Raw genomic sequence first — 18044 nt, 5'->3', positions numbered from 1 at the left:
ATACTGGCTGCATGGCTGTCAAATGCCAGGTGCTGTGGGCTCCGCTGTAATGGTGTGTGTGTGTGTTAGGAGAAATTGTAATGAAAGGAGAAGATGCTTTGTGTTATTAACAAACAAAAGACAGCAAGTGCATGGGGGTGAGACCTTGCCATCATGGATTGGCTAGTATCAATTTACTAGTGGGAATAAAAATGACATGATTCTCACACCGTGCCTTAGTATATGTCTAGTGGTCAAGCAGTTGAATGGAAGTGATTTACATTATGCATTCGCTAGTATACGCTATATAAACAACACATTGCTATAGGCAAGGTTCTCAAACTTGGTCCTGGGGACCCAAAGGGTCGCACATTTTGATGTTTTCCCTGGCACAACACGGCGGATTCAAATAGCCTAACCACCTCATCATCAAGACTAGGGCAAAGAAAACTACATGTGCACCCCAGGACCATGTTTGGGAAAGGCTGCTATAGAAAGTATAGTCAAAGTTGCAGGTTATTGAATTGATTCAAGCAGTACATTACAACAGTCTCTAAGTAGTGCACTCTATAGGGAATAGGGCGCTATTTGGGATGCAAACAGGGTGATGTCATCACACATCTCTCATTCCCCAGAAGGAGGAGGATACAATCATGTGACCTTGTGACCAGATCATTGTCTGGGTCCGAAATGGCACCCTGTTCACTATATGGTGCACTACTCTGGTCAGACCCATAGGTCTCTGGTCAGAACCCGCAGGTCTCTGGTCAGGCCCCATAGGTCTCTGGTCAGGACCCATAGGTCTCTGGTCTCTGGTCAGACCCCATAAGTCTCTGGTCAGGCCCCATAGGTCTCTGGTCAGGACCCATAGGTCTCTGGTCTCTGGTCAGACCCCATAGGTCTCTGGTCTCTGGTCAGGTCCCATAGGTGTCTGGTCTCTGGTCAGGCACCATAGGTCTCTAATCAGACCCCATAGGTCTCTGGTCAGACCCCATAGGTCTCTGGTCAGACCCCATAGGTCTCTAATCAGACCCCATAGGTCTCTGGTCAGACCCCATAGGTCTCTGGTCAGACCCCATAGGTCTCTAGTCAGGAGGTCTCTGGTCTCTGGTCAGACCTCATAGGTCTCTGGTAAGGACCAATGGGACTCTGGTCTATGGTCAGACGCTATAGGTCTCTAATTCGGGACCACAGGTCTCTGGTCAGACCCCATAGGTCTCTGGTCAGGCCTCATAGGTCTCTGATCTCTGGTCAGACCCCATAGGTCTCAGGTCAGACTCCATATGTCTCTGGTCTCTGGTCAGACCCCATAGGTCTCTGGTCTCTGGTCAGGCCCCATAGGTCTCTGGTCAGGCCCCATAGGTCTCTGGTCTCTGGTCAGACCCCATAGGTCTCTGGTCTCTGGTCAGGCCCCATACGTCTCTGGTCAGGCCCCATAGGTCTCTGGTCAGGCCCCATAGGTCTCTAATCAGACCCCATAGGTCTCTGGTCAGGCCCCATAGGTCTCTGATCAGGCCCCATAGGTCTCTGGTCTCTGGTCAGACCCCATAGGTCTCTAATTAGGGCCCACAGGTCTCTGGTCAGGCCACATAGGTCTCTGGTCTCTGATCAGACCCCATAGGTCTCTGGTCAGACCCCAAAGGTCTCTGGTCAGGCCCAGCAGGTATCTGGTCAGACGCCATAGGTCTCTGGTCTCTGGTCAGACCCCATAGGTCTCTGGTCAGACCCCATAGGTCTCTGGTCAAGAGGTCTCTGGTCAGACCCCATAGGTCTCATGTCAGACCCCATAAGTCTCTGGTCAGACCCCATAGGTCTCTGGTCTCTGGTCTCTGGTCAGACCCTGTAGGTCTTTGATCAGGCCCGGCAGGTCTCTGGTCAGGCCCGGCAGGTCTCTGGTCAGGCCCCATAGGTCTCTGGTCAGGACCCATAGGTCTCTGGTCTCTGGTCAGGACCCATAGGTCTCTAATTTGTCGTTCTGCCCCTGAACAGGCAGTTAACCCACTGTTCCTAGGCCGTCATTGAAAATAAGAATTTGTTCTTAACTGACTTGCCTAGTAAAATAAAGGTAATTAGTACCCACAGGTCTCTGATCAGACCCCATAGGTCTCTGGTCAGGCCCCATGGGTCTCTGATCAGACCCCATAGGTCTCTGGTCAGGCCCCATAGGTCTCTGGTTAGATCCCATAGGTCTCTGGTCAGGCCCCATAGGTCTCTGATCAGATCCCATAGGTCTCTGGTCAGGCCCCATAGGTCTCTGGTCAGGCCCCATAGGTCTCTGGTCAGGCCCCATAGGTCTCTGGTTAGATCCCATAGGTCTCTGGTCAGACCCCATAGGTCTCTGGTCAGACCCCATAGGTCTCTGATCAGACCCCATAGGTCTCTGGTCAGGCCCCATAGGTCTCTGATCAGACCCCTTAGGTCTCTGGTTAGATCCCATAGGTCTCTGGTTAGATCCCATAGGTCTCTGGTCAGACCCAATAGGTCTCTGGTCTCTGGTCAGGCCCCAAAGGTCTCTGGTCAGGCCGCATAGTTCTCTGGTCAGGCCCCATAGGTCTCTGGTATCTGGTCTCAGGTCAGACCCCATAGGTCTCTGGTCAGGTAGGTGTCTGGTCTATGGTCAGACACTATTGGTCTCTGGTCAGGCCCATAGGTCTCTGGTCAGTCCCCATAGGTCTCTGGTCTCTGGTCAGACCCCATAGGTCTCTGGTCTCTGGTCAGGCCCCATAGGTCTTTCTGGTCTCTGGTCAGGCCCCATAAGTTTCTGGTCTCTGGTCAGGCCCCATAGGTCTAGGTCTCTGGTCAGACCCCATAGGTCTCTGGTCAGACCCGTAGGTCTATGGTCTCTGGTCAGACCCCATCGGTCTCTGATCAGGAGGTCTCTGGTCAGACCCCATAGGTCTCTGGTTAGGACCCATTGGTCTCTGGTCAGGTCCAATAGGTCTCTGGTCAGACCCCATAGTTCTCTGATCAGGCCCCATAGGTCTCTGGTCAGGCCCAATAGGTCTCTAATCAGGCCCCACAGGTCTCTGGACTCTTGTCAGGCCCCATATGTCTGGTCTTTGGTCAGACCCCATAGGTCTCTGGTCAGGCCCCATAGGTCTCTGGTCAGGAGGTCTCTGGTCTCTGGTCAGACCCAATAGGTCTCTGGTCAGGCCCATAGGTCTCTGGTCAGGCCCCATATGTCTGCTGGTCAGACCCCATAGGTCTCTGGTCAGACCCCATAGGTCTCTGGTCAGGCCCCATAGGTCTCTGGTCTCTGGTCAGGCCCCATAGGTGTCTGGTCTCTGGTCAGGCCCCATAGGTCTCTGATCAGACCCCATAGGTCTATGGTCAGACCCCATAGGTCTCTGGTCTCTGGTCAGGAACCATAGGTCTCTGGTCTCTGGTCAGGCCCCATAAGTTTCTGGTCTCTGGTCAGGCCCCATAAGTTTCTGGTCTCTGGTCAGGCCCCATAGGTCTCTAATCATACCCCCTAGGTCTCTGGTCAGACCCCATAGGTCTCTGGTCAGACCCCATAGGTCTCTGATCAGGAGGTCTCTGGTCAGACCCCATAGGTCTCTGGTTAGGACCCATTGGTCTCTGGTCAGGTCCAATAGGTCTCTGGTCAGACCCCATAGGTCTCTGGTCAGGACCCATAGGTCTCTGGTCAGGACCCATAGGTCTCTGAATAGGGCCCACAGGTCTCTGGTCAGACCCCATAGGTCTCTGGTCTCTGGTCAGACCCCATAGGTCTCAGGTCAGACTCCATAGGTCTCTGGTCAGTAGGTGTCTGGTCTCTGGTCAGGACCCATTGGTCTCTGGTCAGACCCCATAGGTCTCTGGTCAGTCCCCATAGGTCTCTGGTCTCTGGTCAGGCCCCATAGGTCTCTGGTCAGACCCCATAGGTCTCTGATCAGACCCCATAGGTCTCAGGTCAGACCCCATAGGTCTCTGGTCAGACCCCATAGGTCTCTGGTCAGTCTCCATAGGTCTCTGGTCTCTGGTCAGGCCCCATAGGTCTCTGGTCTCTGGTCAGGCCCCATAGGTCTCTAATCAGACCCCATAGGTCTCTGGTCAGGACCCATAGGTCTCTGGTCAGGACCCATAGGTCTCTAATTCGGGACCACAGGTCTCTGGTCAGACCCCATAGGTCTCTGGTCAGGCCTCATAGGTCTCTGAATAGGGCCCACAGGTCTCTGGTCAGACCCCATAGGTCTCTGGTCTCTGGTCAGACCCCATAGGTCTCTGGTCAGGCCCCATAGGTCTCTGGTCAGGAGGTCTCTGGTCTCTGGTCAGACCCAATAGGTCTCTGTTCAGGACCCATAGGTCTCTGGTTAGGCCCCATAGGTCTCTGGTCAGATCCCATAGGTCTCTGGTCTATGGTCAGGCCCCATAGGTCTCTGGTCAGGCCCCATAGGTCTCTGGTCTCTGGTCAGGCCCCATAGGTCTCTGGTCTCTGGTCAGACCCAATTGGTCTCAGGTCAGACCCCATAAGTCTCTGGTCAGTCCCCATAGGTCTCTGGTCTCTGGTCAGACCCCATAAGTCTCTGACCAGACCCCATAGGTCTCTGATCTCTGGTCAAGCCCCATAGGTCTCTGCTCTCTGGTCTCTGATTAGGGCCCATAGGTCTCTGGTCTTTGATTAGGGCCCACAGGTCTCTGGTCTCTGATTAGGCCCCACAGGTCTCTGGTCTCTGACTAGGCCCCACAGGTCTCTGGTCTCTGATTAGAACCCAACGGTCTCTGGTCTCTGATTAGGGCCCACAGGTCTCTGATTAGGCCCCACAGGTCTCTGATTAGGCCCCACAGGTCTCTGGTCTCTGATTAGGACCCAACGGTCTCTGGTCTCTGATTAGGCCCCACAGGTCTCTGGTCTCTGATTAGGGCCCACAGGTCTCTGGTCTCTTATTCGGACCCAATGGTCTCTGGTCTCGGATTAGGGCCCACAGGTCTCTGGTTGAATGTATTGCACCATAAAGGGAACAGAGCAGGTGTGCCTTTAGACAAGTTTTGTAATTTTCCACCTAAAATATTTGTGATTATTTTATATTGTTATTTAATGTAGCTGACTGCCGCAGCAGAGAGTTAGTTCACACGCATCGTCGCTGAAGAGCGTACTACACACAACGCTGCAATGTAATGTTGTCTGCAGTGGTTTGTACATCGTATTTGCTATTTCTAATTGCTATTAACTAATCTTTTTGCATCGCTATGTATCTTTTACCAGAAAACGGTTACATTTTGGGGGCTTCTTCCCTTGATTTCCTGTATAAAGTACAACCAGGGACCCTCTGCACACATTAACAACAGTCACCCACGAAGCATCGTTACCTATCGCTCCACAAAAGCTGCGCGGGAGAACCACTACTTCAAGTTCTCAGAGCGAGTGACGTCACCGATTGAAAGCTATTGCACCACCGCTAACTAGCTAGCACCACCGCAAACTAGCTAGCACCACCGCAAACTAGCTAGCACCACCGCAAACTAGCTAGCACCACCGCTGACTAGCTAGCTGTTTCACATCCGTTACTCTCACCCCCCTTTTGCCGCTCCTCCTTTTTCGCAGCAACCAGTGATCCGGACTCTATCAACTTTCGAACCAGCTCCTTCTCCCACCAAATAAATATGCACATGCTCAGTTGTGACCCATATCCACTGCTGTGGCAGTCAGCTATGCAAAATAATCGCAAATGTTTTAGGTGGAAAAGTACTGTACACATATCCTGACTCAAAACCGATAGTACATTTTACAACAACAAAAAAAATCTAATTTGGCCGTACGCTTTCGATTAAACAATGAATCTGTCCACAGTTTGCTGATTTGTGAATCAGGTATTCACTGACAACAGAGCAGAGTTGGGTCTGCTTCCAATAACGTGTCACATGACCCGTTGTTTTTTTTGCAGCTGTCTCCGTCCTGCAATCCAGGGAGAGGGGGGGGGGAGAGCAAACTCCACTGAACTAGTTGCAATACATGGAATCACTTATTTGATTTTGGGTAAACTTCTCCTTTAAATCTGACGACCTTTGACCCACAGCAAGGATCCTTCCTGTCCAGCTGCATGGTGATGGTGCTGGTGATGAACATTTATTCCATGGGGAAGGAAGTGACGCAGATGTACCACCAGGTAGACCTTCAGTAACGTCTCCAGGCAGATCAGGGGGGGGGATCTCTTATTTAAACGTGTTATCACAGTACAAATGTGCCAAAATAGGAACTTTACAACTTTAACGATACAGGTTACTGGTGACTGCTACCAGTTACCACCTGTAACTATGGTGACTGCTGCCAGTTACTACCTGTAACTATGGTGACTGCTGCCAGTTACTACCTGTAACTATGGTGACTGCTACCAGTTACCACCTGTAACTATGGTGACTGCTGCCAGTTACTACCTGTAACTATGGTGAATGCTGCCAGTTACTACCTGTAACTATGGTGACTGCTGCCAGTTACTACCTGTAACTATGGTGACTGCTGCCAGTTACTACCTGTAACTATGTTACTACCTGTAACTATGTGTGACTGCTGCCAGTTACTACCTGTAACTATGGTGACTGCTGCCAGTTACTACCTGTAACTATGGTGACTGCTGCCAGTTACTACCTGTAACTATGGTGACTGCTGCCAGTTACTACCTGTAACTATGGTAACTGCTGCCAGTTACTACCTGTAACTATGGTGACTGCTGCCAGTTACTACCTGTAACTATGGTGACTGCTGCCAGTTACTACCTGTAACTATGGTGACTGCTGCCAGTTACTACCTGTAACTATGGTGACTGCTGCCAGTTACTACCTGTAACTATGGTGACTGCTGCCAGCTACTACCTGTAACTATGGTGACTGCTGCCAGTTACTACCTGTAACTATGGTGACTGCTGCCAGTTACCACCTGTAACTATGGTGACTGCTGCCAGTTACCCAGTTGCCAGTTACTACCTGTTATGGTGACTTGCCAGTTACACCTGTAACTATGGTGATAAGCCAGTTATATAAATGGTGACTCTGCCAGTTACCTGTAACTATGGTGACTGCTGCCAGTTACTACCTGTAACTATTGATGCCAGTTATTCCATGTAACTATGGTGACTGCTGCCAGTTACTACCTGTGCCAGTTATCAATGGTGACTGGCCAGTTAATACCTGTAACTATGGTGACCCCCAAAATATATGGTGATATTTTCAATATGGTGGCTTCATCATTTGAATTCAGTTCACCTGTAACATGGTGACTGTCAAGTTTTGTTTGTGACTTGCAATAAAGTCAATTGTAAATGGTGGCTCATTACTACCTAAAATGAGAGTGCCAGTGTACCTGTAATATGGTTCTCTTGTTTACCACCTCAATATGGTTTGAGTTATTAACTATGGTGATCCTGCCAGTTTAACTATCATGGTGACTGGACCTATGGTGGCCAGTTACCACCTCTCTATGGTGATCCCCCTGTAAATGGTTGCTGCCAGTTACCACCTGTAACTGGCAGGCTGGGGCGATGCTATGGTGACTTGCCAGTTAACTATGGTGGTGACTGCCCTGGTGACTGCTGCCAGTTACCACCTGTAACTATGGTGACTGCTGCCAGTTTACCTGTAACCTGCCTCCAGTTACCACCTGTAACTATGGTGACTGCTGCCAGTTACCACCTTGCTGCCAGTTACCATCCAGTTACCACCTGTAAATGGTGACTGCTGCCAGTTACCACCTGTAACTAGTTGCTAGTTGCTATTTTTTTTTACCAACTGTTAAACAATATATTATCAGTTCTTCCATGTGTGATCAATTGGGCTAATACAACATCCCCCAAAATATATATTTTCAATAGGCTTCATCATTTGAATTCTCACTTAACATAGGTCAAGTTTTGTTTGTCTTGCAATAAAGTCATTGAAGGCTCATTCTAAAATGTAGAGTTTCAGACGTGTACCTGACATTCTCTTGTTTTCTCTCAATAGCGTTTGAGTTATTTCAAGGATCCCTTTAACTATCAGGACTGGACCGTGGCCATCTCATCTCTTCTCTTCGTCATCCCCCTGAATTTCAATGTTGAGGGGTCTTGGTACTGGCAGGCTGGGGCGATGGCAGTCTTTCAATCCTGGATTAGTTTCCTCTTCTATCTGCAAAGGTTTTTTACCAACTGTCTAAACAATGTAGCTGACATTCCTCTGGTGTAGACTGACAATAAAAACACTATTTTACTTTGTTTTTAGAATAGGTGAGAAGAGACATATCAAAGTTATTCAAATCCTTTGGTCTTCCAGGTTTGCACTTTGGGATTTCGTGGTGATGCTCAATCAGGTGAGAATTGTGGGAAACATCTCCTTTCATGTGGTCCTTGGTCTTCCATGCCCTCATGCTCAATCAGGTGAGAAGAGACATCTCCAACAGTGGTCCTTGGTCTTCCATGCCCTCATGCTCAATCAGGTGAGAAGAGACATCTCCAACAGTGGTCCTTGGTCTTCCATGCCCTCATGCTCAATCAGGTGAGAAGAGACATCTCCAACAGTGGTCCTTGGTCTTCCATGCCCTCATGCTCAATCAGGTGAGAAGAGACATCTCCAACAGTGGTCCTTGGTCTTCCATGCCCTCATGCTCAATCAGGTGAGAAGAGACATCTCCAACAGTGGTCCTTGGTCTTCCATGCCCTCATGCTCAATCAGGTGAGAAGAGACATCACCAACAGTGGTCCACATTTTAAATGACGCAACATTTTTTTTTAAAGTCAACTGCCCTTGGAAAACCAGCTTCTCCTTTTGAAAGCCTATGTGGCATCGATAGGAGTCAGAAACATTGTTCTACTGGCTCTTACTATCTAGCCATAGAAATATCATCCAGATAGGATTAGGGCTGTGGCATTTACCAAATGTTGTCAGCCGGTGATGTATATGTATTTTAATATATATCCCATTTAGCAGACGCTTTTGTCCAAAGCGACTTACAAGTCGGCTGGGGCCACTACTTTTACATAGGTCGAACCCACGACGCTTGGCGTTGCAAGCGCCATGCTCTACCGACTGAGCCACACATTTTAGACAGGGGGCGGCAGGTAGCCTAGTGGTTAGAGTGTAGGGACGGCAGGGAGCCTAGTGGTTAGAGAGTAGAGGAGGCAGGTAGCCTAGTGGTTAGAGTGTAGAGGTGGTAGGTAGCCTAGTGGTTAGAGTGTAGAGGTGGCATGTAGCCTAGTGGTTAGAGTGTAGAGGTGGCAGGGTAGCCTAGTGGTTAGAGCGTTGGACTAGTAACCGGAAGGTTGTAAATTCAAACCCCCGAGCTGACAAGGTACCAATCTGTCGTTCTGCCCCTGAACAGGTAGTTAACCCACTGTTCCTAGGCTGTCATTGAAAATAAGAATTTGTACTTAACTGACTTGCCTAGTTAAATAAAGGTACAAAAAAATAATAATAAAAAAAGGTCTAAAGAAGCATGATATGAAGAAAATGTAGTCTATTTCAGAAGAACAGAATCAGAGTTGTCCTTATGTTAGGTCCTGATCTGGCCATGCCAAATGGCTGTGGGCTACACTAATTAATTTAGCAGACAAGATTTGCTTAAAATTCCTAGGCATTATTTTAAAGTATAAAAAAAACAATTGAACAAAGCTGAATAAAAGAATTCCCCCCTTTTTTCAATTTTCTTATAAAATGACAAACCAAAATCTAACTGCCTGTAGCTCAGGCCCTGAAGCAAGGATATGCATATTCTTGGTACCATTTGAAAGAAAACACTTTGAAGTTTATGACCATGTGAAATGAATGTAGTTGAATATATCACAATAGATCTGGTAAAAGATAAAACAAAGAAAAAAAACCTGTTATTTTGTACCATCATCTTTGAAATGCGAGAGAAAGGCCATAATGTATTTTTCCAGCCCAGTTGCAATTTAGATTTTGGCCACTAGATGGCAGCAGTGTATGTGCAAAGTTTCAGACTGATCCAATGAACCATTGCATTCTGTTCAAAATGTTGTTTTAAGACTGCTCAAATGTGCCTAATTTGTTTATTAATAACTTTTCTTATTCAAAATGATGCACTCTCCTCAAACAATTGCATGGTATTATTTCACTGTAATAGCTACTGTAAATTGGCCAATGCAATTTGATTAACAATAATTTAAGCTTTATGCAAATATCAGACATGTCTATGTCCTGGGAAATGTTCTTGTTACTTATAACCTCATGATAATCGCATTAGCCTACGATAGCTGTCCCGCGGAATGGACACCGATCCCAAATTTATAAAGTAGAAAGGTTATTTCCTCCAAACGATTTGAGGAAGTGCGCACATAAGGCTATTATGTGTTGAGTGGTTAACAAAAACATAGGTACTCCTATATGCTTAATTGAGAGTTATTTATGTAACTTTAGTTGTTTTACAAACGTTGGGCTACATGTTTTGATTTTTAATACATTGTAAGGCTCCATGATGCGACTCTGATGATCATTTTGAAAACAGTTGCTTGAAAGGCATGAGCTCTGGTTAGTTTTTTTGCCCGGGCTGCACACACAACATCAGTTTCTCATTTACAATTTGACAGAATTTCACGACGGCATCCCATTTGTGTGGCCGTAATGCACCCTAAAAAAATCCATGCCTTTGGGGCCAGTGTCCATTGTGCACTTGGCCCGGAGTACTGCGTTATCATAGTATAGCCAGCTGCAGCTATCACCAAGCTATGCTAGCTAGCTGCTGTCAGCTTGGCTAAACACAAGGTCCGTACAGGCTTGAGCTTACACATAGAACTGACCATCTTGAGGTGGCAGGTCAGTCAGGAGGGGAGAAGTCCTCAACTTCAAAACTTCATTCTCTCCATAGAAAAGCTAGTTTAGTTTACCTCGCTGTACCTACTACTGCTCTTTGTTGTGATTGAATGGCAAAGACACACCCAAGAAACCCCCATATCAAACCACACCCCAAAGAAAACTCTTGTTTGTCTTCAGTCATGGCTGCTAGCATTTCTTAATGAGCATTGATGAAAAACAAGGCCAAATCAAGAAGTGCAGATGCCCTATAAGTGCTAATGACGCCTTCATAAACCCTTCATAAGGCCTACATAGGTAATTTGTCATTTCAAAAAATCAACAAAGATATCTGAGATGGAACTAAGATCTGCTTATGTTTTAAGTCCTCTGCCATGTTCCATGTCATCCCATTTCTCTTCCTCTCTTTTGTTGTTTCAGAAAGAGTTTGAGCGACTGGACCTGTCTGGGGTCCAGATCTTTGTGATGATGGTTGGAGAACTGAATTACCAAAGCAACATTCTGGACATATACCTAGACAACAAACTTCCATTTCCCTTCCTCACTTTCTATATGTTTGTGGTGTTTGTCATCCTCATGCCGATCCTGCTGATGAACATGATGGTAAGCATCTCCATGATCTAAAGCGTGTCAAACTCATTTACTGGAGGGACGAATCTCTGAGGGTTTTCACTCCTCCCTTGTACATGATTGGAACTCCCCTCACCTGGGTATCTAGGTCTTAATTAGACACAAATTGAAAGAAAATAATAAAAAAAACAGCACACACACGGCCCCTCCATAGAATATACCTTGACACCCCTGGTCCATCTCAACTGTCCAAAATGGCTTCCTCTTCTTGTCTCCTTACCTTAGATCTGTGTTGATGAATGGAAGGAGATGAGGCGAGAAAGCTACTTAAGATTATTGAAATGCAGCCCCACATTTCACAGGAAAGATGGTTCTTATTTGAGTGTGTATGTCACGTCCTGATCTGTTTCACCTGTCCTTGTAATTGTCTCCACCCCCCCTCCAGGTGTCACCCATCTTCCCCATTATCCCCTGTGTATTTATACCTGTGTTCTCTGTTTGTCTGTAGCCAGTTCATTTTGTTCTTCAAACCTACCAGCGGTTTTCACCCCTGCTCCTGTCTTGCCTAACGTTCCTGTTTTTCCCGGTTTTGACCTCATGCCTTTCCTGAGCCTACCTGCCGTCCTGCACCACTACTCTGGATTATCGACCCCTGCCTGCCTTGACCTGCGGTTTGCCTGACCCTGTTGCTGTAATAAACATTGTGTCACGTCCTGATCTGTTTCACCTGCTCCTTGTGATTGTCTCCACCCCCTCCAGGTGTCGCTTATTATCCTTGTGTTTCCTGTCTCTCTGTTCCAGTTCATCTTGTATGTTTTCCAAGAAAACCAGCGTTCCTTTCCCCGTTCTCCTGCTTTTTGCTATTCTCCTTTTTCTAGTCCTCACAGTTTTGACCCTTGCCTGTTTCTGGACCCTGTACCCGCCTGCCTGACCATTCTGCCTGCCTTGACAACGATCCTGTCTGCCACTCTGTACCTCCTGGACTCTGATCTGGTTTTGACCTTTCACCTGTCCATGACCATTCTGTTGCCTACCCCTTTTTGGATTATTAAACATTGTAAGCCTCCAACCATCTGCCCCCTGCGTCTGCATCTGGGTCTCGCATTGTGTCAGGATACATTGTTACTTCGACACAGTCTGCAATTGGGTCTTACCTTCGAACCTGATAGTGTTGTAGGAAGGTTTATTGGGATGTGTCTTGTCCTGGAGGCAAAACTGAGGTATTTCGGCTAGGTGGGCGAGCTGCAATGTCAAAATTTTCTATAAAACACATTTTAATAAAATAGCTTTTTGGTAATAATTTAAGGTTAAGGTTAGGCATTAGGGTGTGCAGTGTGGTTAAAGTTAAAGGTTTGTATGACTTTGTCGCTGTGCCAGCTAGTGACCACTCTGCAGAGTTGCCTCCAGAACAACATTCATGACTAAAAATGCTAACCTACGTGTTGTAGATCGGTTTGGCAGTCGGAGACATCGCTGAGGTAAAGAGAACCGCAGCTCTGAAGAGAATAGCCATGCAGGTGTGTAGCTGACACATCCTTTTGTTAAGATAAAATTAGACACCATACATAACATCTAATGGATTCTTGTTCAGCGTGTTGCATCTTTCCTCAAAGTCCTCAATTTAGAAAATTCCTTTAGACATTCGTCACTGAAGTGTATTGAAAAGTTGTTCTGATTGGGTCAATATCCCTTCCTCATCATACTGTACCCATACTTGCTGATTTTGTTGACTGACGGCATTGATTTATTTCCATGTCAGATCGAGCTCCACACCAATCTGGAGGAAAAGATGCCGTACTGGTTGTTGAAGAGAGTGGACCAGTCATTCTTCACCATCTACCCCAACCGCAAGTGCTCCAAGGTGGGTATGGCTCCTGTCGGTAATTTATCTATAATTCCCAGGTTTTCCCAAAATACTGGTTAAGAAATTCCATGAATCAGGAATAAGCAGGAGATCCAGAATCCTTCAAACAGAATTTTGGTCAAGTTACCTGTCACGGTTTTCATATGGTGAAGGAGAGTCGGACCAAACTGCAGCGTGTATATTGTGATCCATGTTTAATAAAACAAACGTAACACGAATCCAAAAGACAAACTCTACAAAACAATAAACGTAATGAAAACCGAAACAGCCTAAACTGGTGCAAACTAACACATACTAAGGACGTCAAGACACTCAGGACAATCACCCACGACAAACTCAAAGAATATGGCTGCCTAAATATGGTACCCAATCAGAGACAACGATAAGCACCTGCCTCTGATTGAGAACCACTCCAGACAGCCATAGACTTTGCTAGATAACCCCACTAGCTACAATCCCAAATACATACACACCAAAACCCCAAGACAAAACACACCACAATACAAAAACTCCATGCCACACCCTGGCCTGACCCAATACATGAAGAAAAACACAAAATACTTAGACCAGGGTGTGACAGAACCCCCCCCCCTAAGGTGAGGACTCCCGAACGCACCTCAAAACAATAGGGAGGGTCCGGGTGGGCGTCTGTCCATGGTGGCGGCTCCGGCGCGGGACGTGGAACCCACTCAGACCTCATGTGGCTGGAGTGTGTCAGCAGTTCCTGCAAGAGGAAGGCATTGATGCTATGGACTGGCCCGCCCCCCAGACCTGAATCCAATTGAGCACATCTGGGACATCATGTCTCGCTCCATCCACCAACGCCACATTGCACCACAGACTGTCCAGGAGTTGGCGGATGCTTTAGTCCAGGTCTGGGAGGAGATCCCTCAGGAGACCATCCGCCACCTCATCAGGAGCATGCCCAGGCGTTGTAGGGAGGTCATACAGGCACGTGGAGGCCACACACACTACTGAGCCTCATTTTGACTTGTTTTAAGGACATTACATCAAAGTTGGATCAGCCCGTGGTGTGGTTTTCCACTTTAATTTGGAGTGTGACTCCAAATCCAGACCTCCATGGGTTGATGAATTTGATTTCCATTGATAATTTTTGCGTGATAAAGTTGTCAGCACATTACAATATGTAAAGAAAAAAGTATTTAATAAGAATATTTCATTAATTCAGATCGAGGATGTGTTATTTTAGTGTTCCCTTTATTTTTTTGAGCAGTGTATTATACACACATATATACAGTATATATACAGAATACTGTATATAGTGTGTATATAGGACTTACTGTGGTTTGGAGAAATCAATGGTTCTTTGTTCTTTCTTTCAAAAGGCCTCAATACTTAATTTCTGGAGTCAAGGAGAAGCAAACGAAGTGCAGACTCGTCTAATGACCAACTCATCAAATTCAACCTCTGTCGAGGCTGAACTACGCAGACAGAAGTACAGGTATGTCACACACACACACACACACACACACACACACACACACACACACACACACACACACACACACACACACACACACACACACACACACACACACACACACACACACACACACACACACACACACACACACACACACACACACACAATCAGGGATCTGGAGTGTTTTAAATGGTGCGTGAGCTGCCTCTAGTGGTCTTATGTAAAAACCAGTGCCACTCTTTTAGATAGACTAGACACACAGGGAGATAAAAACCAAATGTTGCTTTTTAGATTCTGCCCGTTTTTAAAAGCAACTCAAATTGTAAGAAAGTGCTCAACAGTAACATACTAAGTGCATATATGCTCTTAACACTAAGAGTAAGCAGAGCAACAAGGAGAGCCTCCCTACTGTAACTAAGCAGAGCAATAAGGAGAGCCTCCCTACTGTAACTAAGCAGAGCAATAAGGAGAGCCTCCCTACTGTAACTAAGCAGAGCAACAGGGAAAGCCTCCCTACCGTAACTAAGCAGAGCAACAAGGAGAGCCTCCCTACTGTAACTAAGCAGAGCAACAGGGAAAGCCTCCCTACTGTAACTAAGCAGAGCAACAAGGCGAGCCTCCCTACTGTAACTAAGCAGAGCAACAAGGAAAGCCTCCCTACAGTAACTAAGCAGAGCAACAGGGAAAGCCTCCCTACCGTAACTAAGCAGAGCAACAGGGAAAGCCTCCAAGCCTCCCTACTGTAACTAAGCAGAGCAACAGGGAAAGCCTCCCTGCTGTAAGCAGAGCAACAGGGAGAGCCTCCCTACTGTAACTAAGCAGAGCAACGGGGAGAGCCTCCCTACTGTAACTAAGCAGAGCAACAAAAGCCTCCCTACTGTAACTAAGCAGAGCAATAAGGAGAGCCTCCCTACTGTAACTAAGCAGATCAAGAGGGAAAGCCTCCCTACTGTAACTAAGCAGAGCAATAAGGAGAGCCTCCCTACTCTAACTAAGCAGAACAACAGGGAAAGCCTCCCTACTGTAACTAAGCAGAGCAACAAGGCGAGCCTCCCTACTGTAACTAAGCAGAGCAACAAGGAGAGCCTCCCTACTGTAACTAAGCAGATCAAGAGGGAAAGCCTCCCTACTGTAACTAAGCAGAGCAACAGGGAAAGCCTCCCTACTGTAACTAAGCAGAGCAACAGGGAGAGCCTCCCTACTGTAACTAAGCAGAGCAACAGGGAAAGCCTCCCTACTGTAACTAAGCAGAGCAACAAGGAGAGCCTCCCTACTGTAACTAAGCAGAGCAACAAGGAGAGCATCCCTACTGTAACTAAGCAGAGCAACAAGGAGAGCATCCCTACTGTAACTAAGCAGAGCAACAGGGAAAGCCTCCCTACTGTAACTAAGCGGAAACCTTGAGAAGCCAGTCAGACTGATAATACCAAACATGTTTCTATATGTTCCAGACTGAAGGAGATATCCAGTGTTTATATCTCTATATAATCCCATACAGACTGAAGGAGATATCTAGTGTGCTGGAGAAGCAGCACGACCTGGTAAAGCTGATGATACAGAAGATGGAGATCACATCGGAGGCAGACGAACATGATGGGCCCACAGAGGTCAAAGGTTACAGGCAGAGGTCAAACTGGGGCCAAGCCAAGGGCTCCAACTGGATCCCGCTGATGAAGGTCATCGAGTGCAAGAACGTTTGAGTCCTTCAATTTACTGGTGACTAAGGGTTTGCAAATTTCCATTTTGTCGGTTTTCCAGGAATCCTGGGTAGAAGATCCCTGGGATCAGAAGGGAATAAACAGGAGATCCAGAAACCTCCATCCAGGATTTGTGAAAACCAGGGAAATTTTAGGAAAGACCAGAATTGTAAATCCTCATTCATGACCATCAACAACATTACAAGAATATTTAAAATACAGAACATTTTCATTGTTATTTAATACACTACTTGAACTGATATTGTTTTCAAAATTTACTGTAGGAGACTATGATTAGCATGAATGACTTCATCATTGGGGATACTACCTCTGATGCACTTTTGATTGGTTAATTATGGATCCTCTCTCTCTCTCTCTCTCTCTCTCTCTCTCTCTCTCTCTCTCTGCAACCACTATACTTGTATTTCTCAATGTGTTCATAGATTCTTGTATGCACGTAATAATAATTGCATGTGATTGAAATTATTTGAATATTGTATGTATATTTTTATCTTATAACCTGTCTGAAACATACTGGAACTGAATGGTTGTATTTTGGATGGAACCAATAAAAATTGTCAAATCGTCCCCATATATTGTGCTCATGCCTCTCCCTAATATCAATATGCCTTGCCCATTACTGTCCTGGTTAGTGATTACTGTCTTATTTCACTGTAGAGCCTCTAGCCCTGCTCAATGTACCTTAATATGCCATGTTGTTCCACCTCCCACATATGCGATAACATCACCTGGTTTAAATGTCTCTAGAGACTATAACTCTCTCTACATTACTCAATGCCTAGGTTTACCTCCAATGTACTCTCTTCCTACCATACCTTTGTCTGAACATTATGCCTTGAATCTATGCTATCGTGCCCAGAAACCTGCTCCTTTTACTCTCTGTTCTGAACGTGCTAGACGGCCAGTTCTTTAGCCGTAAACTTCTCCTACTTCTCCTCTGTTCCTCTGGTGATGTGGAGGTTAATCCAGGACCTGCAGTGCCTAGCTCCACTCCCATTCCCCAGGCCCTCTCATTTCTTGACTTATGTAAGCGTAAAAGCCTTGGTTTCATGCATGTTAACATTAGAAGCCTCTAAGCCCCTAAGTTTGCTTTATTCACTCCTTTTGCACACTCTGCCAACCCAGATGTCTTAGCCATGTCTGAATCCTGGCTTAGGAAAACCGCCAAAAACCCTGAAATTTCCATCCCTCACTATAACATTTTCCACCAAGATAGAACTTCCAAAGGGGGCGGTGTTGCAATCTACTGCAGAGATAGCCTGCAGAGTTCTATTTTACTATCCAGGTCTGTACCAAAACAGTCCGACCTTCTACTTCTAAAAATTCACCTTTCCAGAAACACGTCTCTCACTGTTGCCGTTTGCTATAGACCACACTCTGCCCCCAGCTGTGCCCTGGAAACCACATGTGAACTGATTTCCACCCATCTATCTTCTGAGCTCGAGCTGCTAGGTGACCTAATCTGGGACATGCCAGTTAACACCCCAGCCATACTACAATCTAAACTTGATGCCCCCAGTCTCACACAGATTATCTATGAACCTACCAGGTACAGCCCCAAATCCGTAAACACAGGCACCCTCTTAGATATAATCCAAACTAACTCGCCCTCTAAATACACCTCTGCTGTTTTCAACCAAGATCTCAGCGATCACTGCCTCATTGCCTGCATCCGTATCGGGTCTGCTGTCAAACAACCACCCCTCATCACTGTCAAACGCTCCCTAAAACACTT

The 18044-nt window shown here is 46.6% G+C and overlaps 1 protein-coding gene across 1 annotated transcript in view; it reads left to right on the top strand.

Annotated features, from left to right (window-relative positions):
- LOC135522950 (transient receptor potential cation channel subfamily A member 1-like) overlaps window positions 1-16645 on the top strand; it is a 72318-nt gene extending 55673 nt beyond the window's left edge. Inside the window, exons 20-28 of the mRNA XM_064949673.1 lie at window positions 5997-6097; window positions 7923-8127; window positions 8330-8378; window positions 8464-8501; window positions 11134-11316; window positions 12732-12800; window positions 13043-13144; window positions 14494-14609; window positions 16090-16645. Of these exons, the coding sequence (XP_064805745.1) occupies window positions 5997-6097; window positions 7923-8127; window positions 8330-8378; window positions 8464-8501; window positions 11134-11316; window positions 12732-12800; window positions 13043-13144; window positions 14494-14609; window positions 16090-16291 (1065 nt within the window). The 3' untranslated portion in view covers window positions 16292-16645. The remainder of the gene's footprint in view (window positions 1-5996; window positions 6098-7922; window positions 8128-8329; window positions 8379-8463; window positions 8502-11133; window positions 11317-12731; window positions 12801-13042; window positions 13145-14493; window positions 14610-16089) is intronic.
- Window positions 16646-18044: the final 1399 nt, after the last annotated feature.

The sequence above is a fragment of the Oncorhynchus masou genome, chromosome 30 (assembly GCF_036934945.1).
Source record: "Oncorhynchus masou masou isolate Uvic2021 chromosome 30, UVic_Omas_1.1, whole genome shotgun sequence".
In the NCBI taxonomy this organism is placed as follows: domain Eukaryota; kingdom Metazoa; phylum Chordata; class Actinopteri; order Salmoniformes; family Salmonidae; genus Oncorhynchus; species Oncorhynchus masou.
This window is presented reverse-complemented; position numbering and strand designations above follow the sequence as displayed.